General features: G+C 49.7%; 2 protein-coding genes across 2 annotated transcripts in view; both read right to left on the bottom strand.

Moving 5' to 3' along the window:
- Positions 1–358: 358 nt before the first annotated feature.
- Positions 359–2,661, bottom strand: LOC114612915 (cortistatin-like). The gene is made up of 2 exons (XM_028758005.1): positions 1,724–2,661; positions 359–652 (listed from the first exon to the last, which is right to left on the bottom strand). Exons 1-2 carry the CDS (start codon positions 1,865–1,867, stop codon positions 440–442), a joined length of 357 nt encoding a protein of 118 aa, XP_028613838.1. The 5' UTR covers positions 1,868–2,661; the 3' UTR covers positions 359–439.
- An 886-nt stretch (positions 2,662–3,547) lies between these two features.
- The window catches only part of LOC114612914 (centromere protein S-like), an 11,006-nt gene continuing 3,600 nt past the window's right edge, over positions 3,548–10,953 (bottom strand). Inside the window, exons 2-5 of the mRNA XM_028758004.1 lie at positions 9,813–9,936; positions 9,222–9,255; positions 5,239–5,305; positions 3,548–4,046 (exon numbers count right to left, since the gene is read on the bottom strand). Coding sequence (XP_028613837.1) covers positions 3,909–4,046; positions 5,239–5,305; positions 9,222–9,255; positions 9,813–9,936 — 363 coding nt within the window. The 3' untranslated portion in view covers positions 3,548–3,908. The remainder of the gene's footprint in view (positions 4,047–5,238; positions 5,306–9,221; positions 9,256–9,812; positions 9,937–10,953) is intronic.

Below are 10,953 nucleotides of genomic sequence, written 5' to 3'. Positions count from 1 at the left end.
ACACACACACACAGAGACACACAGACACACACACACAGACACACACACACAGATACATACAGACACACACACACAGACACACACAGACACATACATACATACACACACACACAGACACACAGACAGATACACACACAGACACACACACACACACACACACACACACACACACACACACACACACACTCTTCACCTCCCAGCACCAGGAGGGGAAGGAAGCCCAATGGTTCTGTGGATTCCAGCAAGAACCACCAAAATTTGTATTTGGAGGCTTCTCTGAATTTCCACTTCCTTAGTTGGCCTATTGTTGGTAGCGACCATGACTGAAATTCAATGATTCTCACACGGGAAGCGAAGCTGACTTAAGAAGAAAGCTCCGTGCTGCTTGATACTCTTTATTCAGGCCACGGTTGCATTTCACAGGGTGGCCAAGCTGGGGTTACTTGCAGGAGGAGAAGGTTTTCCAGAAGAAGTTCTTGCAGGGCTTTTTATCTCGGTGTGGGGGCTGCTGGAGGGGTGGCCTTTCCTGCCGCTTAGACAGCAAGGGGGCACCCCCTCCGATGGGGGTGCTGGAGCTGGCTTGGGAAGCCCACTCATGCCACCAGACAAGGAAAGTCAGAAGGCCGGTCCTCCTCCCTTCTGTGGCATCCTGCTGGGTTTTAGAGAAGCAGATAACAGAGAGAAAAGGACTCACCCAACATTAGGAGATGCTCGCCTTTCCCTCCCTCACAGAGAGCAAGCAGCTCTTAACAAACCACATTCCCTCAAAGACGGAGTCAGAAGAACTCTAGAGAAACCGCTCAGCAGAGGGAAACAGACTAGTTCAAAAAAAAAAAAATGTTCATCTTGTCAGCCATGGTAGCAGAGGCCTTTGGCCTCAACACTAGGAGGCAAGGGCAGATAGCTTACTGTAAGCTTGGGCTAGCCTGGGCTATACACAGTGACACCTTGTCTCAAAACAAATATAAATGGTTGTTACTTCTGCCTTATAATCTTTGCGGAGGTCCTTAGCTACGAGATGACTGACAGCTGAGCAGCCCTGGGTACACAGGCTCACTTAGGCTGCTTCCACCCTCAGACAATCTCCTGGATGTCCAGAAATCAGAAGAGACTAAGACGTTAAGTCTGGCCTTTCTTTCAAACTCCTTGGGAAGCTTCTAGGAGTATTCTGATGATAAATGACCCATCTGAAACTCATCTGGTAATCTCAAAGAAAAATCCATTTTTAATGGTCAACTTTATGTACTCTTTCTTGGAACTTTTTCAAAATGGAAAAAAGAGAGAAAGTAAATCATTCAATGAAATTATAAATTTACACCATGGAGAATGAGAGGATAGGAATTATTTGAGCAAGTGAAAGCAGAGCTATGTATATAAATTAAGGTTCTGGGAGTCCGTGTGACCAATAATGACAGAAGCCGGTGAGGCACTGTGACAGCCAGAAGCAATCCAGAGCTTAGACAAAGCAGACGCCAGCAGAGAGGAGTCCCTGGACAGACACAGGCTAGGAGGATTGAGGGCAAATGGAGACCAGTGGTCTCAATGGGACATTGTAGAATCCTGGGGACGGATGGACACACACCCCACAACACCCCCCACACACACACACAACACACACATACACACACCATCATGCAAATGCAGGGCAACGCTCTGGGTGGTCAGAATTACAGAGACAAAGAGAGCAGGCTAGCCTGTGGAAGAGTGGGGATGTACTACTCACCACACTGTCCTGGCCAGTGGGACCTCTCTCCAGGGGAAGAGCGGAGGCTGCGGTCCCCCAGAGCAGCAGGAGCAGCAGACCAGAGGCTGACGGCCACTTGCCTCTTGTGCTGGGGCCACCCATCCTCCTCGGAGGACCTGACATCTGTGCTTTGTGGACGAGGGTCTCTTCTTTGGTACTTTAAGCTCTTACACCACCTGCGTTGGGGTCCGCACACGTCCACTGAAAACTCGCACGCCTCTCCACACTCCCGCGGTGACGCACAAGCCGAGCAATCAGCTCTCACGGAAACATTTGTGGGGTTGGATTTAGCCCCTTAATTAGCGACTCAGGACTTTTCCTGGGTTTGGAGTGAGTATGCTCTTATTTTAGAACACGTGCTCTGAGGCGCTTCTGCTTCCTTGTGATTGTGCCTATGGCAAGCAGGAAGCCATTAGAACAAAGCCAAGTGATTTAACAGAATATGAAATTAGGCCTGGATAGAGCTGATGTGGGATCTTACTCATGTGAAAGCAAGTCGGCGGGCCGGGATGCAGCTCGGCCCAGCACGTGCCTAGCTCGGCTCCCTCCCCAGGAGCTAAAAACAAGTATGTCTAAATCTGCCAGGAGTAAACGAAACCAGGGGCAGCGAAGCCCAGGGACACAGGCCAGCACCCGTGTTCACCAGGTCACGAGCAAGGATGAACCAGAGTGTGTCCCAGACTGCCCTCGGCCCCAGGGCCAGACCTTTGACTCACTGAAGTACCGATGTGGACGTGAGGAGAGAAGGGACCAAGGGCCTTTTGCATCTCGGTGACACAGACATTGTCTTCAGCATCTCAGTGACATGGACGCTGTCCTCAGCATCTCAGTGACACAGACACTAGCAGAGTTCTTGGTCTAGGGCTTTCCAAACTACCCAGGTCAGCAAACAGTTTGCACACTTCTTTAGAACACAGATAGACAGACACTAGGCCAGGAAGACGGCTCACCAAGCACAGCACTTGCAACACAAGCCTGCTGACCTGGAGTTCCACCCTGGAACCCACATAACGGGAAAGTGTGAGAACATACTGCTTCCTAACAAACTTGATCTCTGACCCACACTGTCCCTGTAGCGCACACGTGCCCCTCTCCCAGTCATAGATCCTGTTTTTGAAAATTTAGGAGTGCAGGTAGACAGACTGGCCAAGTGTGCGGGGCGCCTTCTTGGTGTAGATTACAGTCACTTCCTGAGAAACCTGGACTTGGCCAGCTGACAGCCCACTTCCTTCCCAAGACAGTGACAAAGTCCTGGGCCACCTGCTGGTTCCTCACAGGTCCTAGGTTCAGAATTGTGGGGATATGAGGGACACCTCACCCTCATAGCCAGACAGACCTGAAAAACCCATCTCAGACGCCAGAGAACACCAAGATCCAAGGGAGGCTCAAGACTGAAACAAAGCAACTGAAAGTCGGCTGCTTCCAAAAGTAAAACCACGCCCGCTCTCAAAGACCTTCTGGAGGTCCTCTCTTCCATCACAGGATGTACCCTATGGGCTATCCTGCTGGCCCCAGAGATCCCTCTGTATCCCCTACCACTCCATAAGGGAAAGAGCGGGCCCTGAACACCTTACAGCCTTCTGGACACAGGGACAGTAGGACAGGGCCCTTGAGACACTCCAGACTTTCCCTTCACGGAAACTTCTCCTTGGGAGAGCCAAGGCTTAATTACAGGATTGCTAGAGAAGTCACATAAAACCGTGCTTCTGAAGTCTCCTCTGAAGAGTAAGAAATTTCATTCCCAAAGACCACTTGTCACTGGTGATGGGGAGGCTGAGCGCCTGAAACCATAGCAACCAGAGCTCAGTGAACACAGTTTTATTTACCCTTCAGAGACCTGCATTTGGCCTGGGAAATAAACAGTGAAGGACTAAGCTCACCCCCCACCCCCCGACAGCCAGCAAATCTGACTGCTAACCCATTTTACCAGTCACCAAGTCACGGTGCCACCGACGGCCAAGCCTTCCCTGTGCCCGCTAAAAGCATGGGCGTGGCTTTGCAGGAATTCCCAGCTCTTTAAGCTTCTGCTGAGAATAACTTGAGATAGGCAGCATGAAAAGCTGCCTCCCACTTGGGATCTTTCTTTCACACATCGTACTTATCCCTTCAGACTGCCCTCAGGGGTGTGCACTGCTTCCCGCTGAAGGCTTCCTTTCCAAGTGACTTAACTTTCACCACTGAGCTCGTCAGCAGCGGGCTCTCTAGAGTTCCTGTTCTCATCGTCCGACTTTCTTTTCTTCTTGGCCTTTCGTTCCAGGTTAAGCTGAGCAATCTCTTCATTCTTCTCTGTAATGTATTTTAGCTACATATATATACAAAAAGTAAAACTATATTTAAGTCTTTAAATATGTCTATAAAGCATTTTGCAAACCTAAAAAAGACATCACAATAACTTACACCTTCTCCAATATTCCAAAAGAAGTTCATTGACTGAGCTATCCATTGAGCACTGACTACCTGAGAAATGGGGATAGACACAGGACAGACACAAATCCTGTTCTTGTGGAGGGGAGATCACAGGAAGGGTGGAGACCAGGCAGGATCGCTGTGGTACAGATCTGCTAGCAGCCACAGCCAGGTGACCCTGGCACCTCAAAGTGTCAAGTGTCTTCACCTAGAAAATGACTGCTTAGTCAGAATGACTCTTGAGATGTTGCATAACCAGCCTTGCAGCCTCCTATCCACCCCTGGCCCATTGGAACTGAGAGTATGGCCTGCCTGGGGGGCACACCTGTAATCCAGGGTCCTAGGATGGTGACACAGAGGAGGATCTCATGTTCAAAGCCTTCCTGATCTAAAAGTCAAGTTCAAGGCTAGCCTGTATAATTCAGCTTGACCCTGTCTCAAAACAAGAAATGGAGCTGGAGGGATGGCTCAGTGGTTAACAGTACTGATTGCTCTTGCAGAGGACACAGGTCTGATTTCCAACACTCAACACTGTGGCTCATGACCACCTGTTAACTCCAGGTCCAGGGTATCTGAGACCATTTTCTCACTCCCAAGGGCACCAGGCAAGCATATGGAATACATGTATACATGCAGGTCAAACATTCATACACATAAAATAATAAGCAGACGGATGGGTGGACAAATAGCCAGTGGTATACCTCTTGTCTGACATGCATAAGGCCCTAATTCAATCCCTAGCTCTAGGGTAAAGGTACCATTGGTACACCAAGGAAGCCATCCCCAGAGACTAACCCATGACTAATCTGTGACATCATACTGTAAATGAATCATGGGACCAACATTTTGAGATATTACAAAAAAGGTAAATTATGGAATCCAAAGAGAGCTGATTAGTAAATCTGAAATTGGCTTTGCAAGATCCATCATAATGAAAGGAGAAGCATAAATTGCAGGCAGGTCTGAACGGTTCAACATCTCCAGTTTTTAACTCAAGGTGCCCTGAGGAATAACCACGAGCCTTCAAGTGATTAATTGGGAATAATGTATTCTGGTGGGGTGGGGAGGAGGGAAGAAATCCATCTCACCAGTGAATTACTCCGTCTCGCTAAGAGCTTCACGTCCTCAGTGGTAATTGTGCTTCTTTTTGCATGTCTGCAGAAAGGGCAGAAGCAGGTCACAAAACATTTGGTATTAAAGTTTGGTTGAAATATAAGTTCATGGTTGAGCTTCCGACGAGCAAAGGTGCCTCAGTGGTCCATCTCTGCAGACGGAAAGCATCAGGCAGCAACCCCAGCGGAATGAGTGAGGTGACAAGCCAAGACACCTGCCCCACAGAGGACAGCGAAGCCCAGCTGCCCACTGGGCAACAGCAAGTCGGTGCCCTCCTCCACCTTTCAGCCAATATCCGGTATCTGTGTCAGATTTTAATGTCCTGGCCGTCCTAGCTGCAGGAGCAGGGACCGGCACACCGGCCATTGCTATGAATAGCAGACACTCCCTGCAGTCAAGCCCCAACTCTGCCAACCTACTCCCCAGGACGGGGGAAGGACTGTTGGGTAGACTGTGTGAGCATTCTGCTTGTATGCGTGTACAGGCACCAGGTGCATGCAGTACCCATGGAGGCCAGGAGAGGGCGTCGGACCCTCTGGAACTGGGGTTACAGACGGTTGTGCTGGGAATTGAATGTGGGTCCTCTGCAGGACCAGTTAATGTTTTCAACCTGAATCATCACATAACATTCTGAATAAAAAGATTTCAAGGCTGAGTACGGTAACATATGCCTCGATCCAACATCTCAGAGGCGGAGGCAGGTGAATTTCTATGAGTGGAAGGCCAGTCTGACTTACACGGTGAGTTCCAGGCCAGTCAGGGCTATACGGTAAGAGCTTTGTCTCAGAAAATAAAAGATTCAAATTTAAAAACTATTCCAAAAACCACATGGTGGTGGTGGTGGTGGTGCATACCTTTAATCTCAGCACCCAGGAGACAGAGTCAGGCAGATCTGTGAGTTTGAGGCCAGCCTGGTCTACAGAGTGAGTTCAAAGACAGCCAAGGCTACACAGAGAAACCTTGTCTTGAAAAACCAAAAATTAAACAAATAAATAAAAATAACTTTAGAAACCAACCTACGCCAGGCGGTGGTGGCGCACGCCTGTAATCCCAGCACTTGGGAGGCAGAGGCAGGCGGATTTCTGAGTTGGAGGCCAGCCTGGTCTACAGAGTGAGTTCCAGGACAGCCAGGGCTATACAGAGAAACTATGTCTCGAAAAACCAAAAAAAAAAAAACAACCCAACCTACTCGGGCTAAGGGTGTAGGCTGCAGCTCAGTAGGAAGCCGGCTTTCTTAGCATGCAGGAAGCACTGGGTTCAATCCCCAGCACCATACAAACCAGGCGTGGTGGTGCACCTGTGATCCCAGCACTTGGGAAGTCATATTCAGATACCGTCGTGTTTGAGACCAGCATATGTGACCCTAACCCTAACCCTGAATAAGTAAATAAAAACTAATAAATAAAAAACTCTGGAGATGCCCATGCTAAATATTAAATTCCTAGTTTAGACTGGGAGAGAGTTCCCAGTTTGCAGTGGGCTGATTTTGAATTTAAGCGTATTTCCCCATAGGAATGGTGTTATAAACACCGATTAGACCGCCACATCAAGCTACAAAAACCATTATTTAGCAGTACTGGCGACGGGACAAGCTTTCCGCCAGCAAGCTACGGCCCATCCCACAAAGACTACCTCAGGGTTGACTTGAAACAAGTGAAGAGCTTGTGAGAAGCCTAAGTCTGAATAAACAAAGGTGACCTTGCGAATACCAATTCTGTTCAATGATAAACTTCAAAATACTGTTATGAAAGTGAACTGGAATATCATGAAATCAAATACAAAATTCAGACAAAGGAAGATTTTTTTTAAGACAGCCTGGGTTAACCTGGAACTCGAGTTAGTTCTCAGGGAGATTCACCTGCCCTGTCTCCCTTGAAGCCTACACTGTTTCCTTTGAGACAGGATTTTGTTACACAGCCCAGGCTGGCCTAGGCTTTGGTCCTCCTGTTGGCCTAAGTAGCTTCTTCACAGTAAGGATTAGTCTGCAGTGAGGAGCTGCAAGGAGCTGTCAGAGGAAACAGATTCCCTTTAAGGGACGGTCTTTGTCCTTGGGGAGGGGTGAGAGAAGATTTTAGATCTTCTGTACCTCAGCCTTGGGGAAGAGCTTCAGGACCAAGCTAGGCATGGAAATCTTCCACTGAGACTAGCACCGCTGTACCAGGGAGGGGCCCGGTGACCCAGCCCTGTAATCCCGGCACTTGGGAAGCAGAGGCTATACAGCAAGGTACTGCCTCAAACTCACTTTCCAACACCTCCCGCAAAAAAAAATTTAAAAATCACACTTGAAACTGGAACTGGGGCCTCCTCAGACCCCCTCCCCATCCCAGCTCGGGCTCTCAGGAAGCCAAGGCCGAGGCAGATGGCATCACGTACAGAAGGCAGAAAGACTTCCTATACAATGGAGAGGCCTCTCTCAGGTTTGGAAAATGGCTACTTGGGAGGCTGAGGCCGGAGGATCACACATTCAGAACTACTCTGGGTATTTTAGTGAGAGCTAGTTTCAGATTGTAAAGGAAGGAGGGAGAGCTGGGTCAGAAGACACGGGCTCTGTAGCTCAGTGGTGGGACACATGACTGCCATGCACAAGGACTCAGGTTCAATCCCAGTATGCCTGCCCCCCAACTCTAGACTCAACAACCCAGTGTATCTGGAAGCTTACCACGTTAGCACAGGAACTATTTCTACTGTCCCCATTGTTTGAGTGTTGGGCATTAACCCAAGGCTGTCATGTCTTTCATGCTAACCATAGGTCTGTCACTGAACCACACAAACTCAAGAGTTTCTGGTTTTCTTTAAAATTTTATTTGTATGTGTATGTGTGTCTTGCATGCATGTATGCCTCTTTAGCACATTTTGTGTCTAGTGCCTGAGGAAGTCAGAAGAGGGTGTTGGATCCCTGGGAACTGGAGTCGTGGGCAGCTGAACTCAGGTCCTCTGCAAGGAGGAGTGCTCCAACCACTGAGCAACCTCTCCACTCCCAGTTTCTGGATATTTATTTATTTATTAATTAGCAAAACCTCACTATGTAGCCTAGACCAATCTTGAAGTTGTGATCCTCCTGCCTCAACTTCACAAGCACCAAGACTACAGGCATGTCCCCACCACACCCAGCTTACTGCTGGAACTACACAAAGGCATTTTTAAAAAAGTTCACTGACTTCCACAGCTAACACAGAGAGGGAAGTGATGGCAGCTGTAGTCGCTCCATGGCACCGAGGGGTGGGCACGAATGAGCAGCAGCTGAGGCAGCTGTCAGCATCCCACTACCCTGCCGTATCCCTCTGGGCTACGCTGACGATGCTGAGCAGTTGTTAGGGACGGTTCGGAGCCCCGAGAACACACTACTGCACTGTGTTGAAATATCCATCCCCAAAACAGAACGCAGAGGGCCGCCATGAGGCAGCAGCTGCAGAGGGCAGGGGCCTCAGTCTTGCCAACGGCTGCAGGAAAGCAATCCTTTCCAATGACCTGAGGTGCTAATTGAAGAGAAGACATAAATCACCTGTAAGAGCTCGGGAAGCACGCCTCCCCCACGTCCCAGGAAGAGTGTCTTCCTCATGCCAAATACAGAAGAAAGCCCTGTCTGTCATTCTCTGCACACCTGCAAGCAATCAGGGCTGCGGCACAAAGCGGCCCCTTCCAGGGAGGGACCGACCCCCCAGCTCCCAGACCCTGAACAATCAAACCATCCCAAGAAATGGTTTTTAAAACAGCCACACAGGCGCAGAGTCCTGGGGATGCCATTCAGACCTCTGAAGGAGGGAGCTGGGTAACTTGGAGACCGGCAAGAAACTCAGAAATACCACGCCGGTCTGAAGTGACGTGTTCCGAGCAGATGTTAATTCTTTGCAGCATCATGATCAGCCACAACCCCCCAGAAAACAAGAACCCCGAAATACACCACCAGATGCGGACAATGATGTCAGTGGACCTCAGATTACACAGCATCTCTACCCACCTGGCAAACATTTCAAGGTCTTTGGCAAAATTTTCTGAAAGAGGAAAAAAAAAATAGATTTTAGCTGGCTTATCTCCACCTTCAGCCTTGGCTTCTAGTCAGCTCAGCGCTGGCTTTTTAAGATCACGGACCCCTTCTTGTCCTTCCTGGCACCCCCCTCCCCCACTCTTCGTCTTTCAAGCCTTATCCTGACTGTGAGGACCCCTTTGGTCCCTAGGGACTGTCCTTTAAGTTCTGCTCCAAGTTATAACTTGCGAGGACACCACCTTCCTCTCAAGCGAAGCAAGCACCTACCCAGGGGTTCAGCTGTCACACACCCTAGGGAAAGAAAGCATGGGGACAGTGTCCCAGCCACCAGGGTAGTTTAAACAAGGTGCTGATGTCTGGTGTTGTCACTACCTAAAAGTCCTTCCCACACAGCATCCAAACCATATGGCACGAGGTGACCAGGGAGACTGTGGCCATGGGCTAGGGATGGCAGGAGGCGTGTGTGTGTGTGTGTGTGTGTGTGTGTGTGTGTGTGTGAGACACCTCAGCCCCCACCACACTGGCCCCAGGCAAATCCCACAGAAAAAGGCATTGGCTTCATACCGCACTGTCGAAAAGTCACCTCAGAGATGGCCGCAATGGTCTGTTTGCTGAAGTGCACCTGTTTGTCCAGCGCCACCTCCTGGCAGAGACAGCCGACCGTGTAGTGAAGTGCTGCCTTTAGCCTCTGTGGGGAAACCAAAGTCCTGAGGGGCTGCAAATGAGAGCTCCGCACATCTTAAGTTTAAGACCAAGGAGAGGCTGCTGGGCCCGCTTCCTGCTGGGCTCTCCACTGAGTGACACTTCAGTGTACTCATCAGTTAGTGACACTCTCTGGAGTGTGACTTGGGAAAAGTGACTTTCAGCTAATGGTTATGATTTAGGTCACATAAAGATAATCTGTGACAGCCAAGGAGGAGATGTGACACCAGCACTTGCCTACCCCTGCTGCCTCAGCTACCGCCTAGTCCTGCTCATTTTGGGCCCTCTGAGGAATAAGCTGAGAAAGCAGTCTGTGGTCTCAAAGACAGAAATCGCCCATCCCTCTGTTCCGAGTCCCCAGAAGCCTCAGCCCTCCATGTACAGATGACATGACACTAACAAGCAAGGCTGATGACCAGACACCTGACCATCCTTTGATCTGGAGGGTCACGAGTCACCTCAACGGCCTTCCTGTCCCCCAGGGACAGCCCCATCCCTACTTTTGGCAAGTGCTGCAGATCAAACCAGAGCCTCACACACTAGGCAAACACTTCCTGAGTCACATGGGTCACATCCGCAGTCCTCAGATGCCCCTGCCCCCTAAAGATTTATTTATTCTATATATGTGAGTACACTGTCGCTGTCCTCAGACACACCAGAAGAGGGACTCAGATCCCATTATAGATGGTTGGGAGCCACCATGTGGTTGCTGAGACTTGAACTCAGACCTCTGGAAGAGCAGCCAGTGCTCTTAACCACTGAGGCATCTCTCCAGCCCCCAAAACCCTTTAAAGTACTGGAAAAAAAATCTCACTCTTCCCTAGGCCAAGACTACCAAGAAAGGGGGACAAAGGAAGAGGCTCCGAGCAGGCAAACAGCAGCCCTGCTCGGTCTCTCCACCAAGTGTGCCCTCCTCCCCTGGGAGATAGAAACAAACGACTCTTCCTTACAGGGCACTGTTGGGAGCCGACTCTTAGCCGAAAGTGGCTATCATCTTTACAGC

Source organism: Grammomys surdaster, unplaced genomic scaffold (genome assembly GCF_004785775.1).
Source record: "Grammomys surdaster isolate TR1022 unplaced genomic scaffold, NIH_TR_1.0 126185, whole genome shotgun sequence".
Classification (NCBI taxonomy): Eukaryota; Metazoa; Chordata; class Mammalia; order Rodentia; family Muridae; genus Grammomys; species Grammomys surdaster.
The sequence above is the reverse complement of the archived record's forward strand: the minus strand, read 5'-3'. Positions and strand labels throughout refer to the sequence as shown.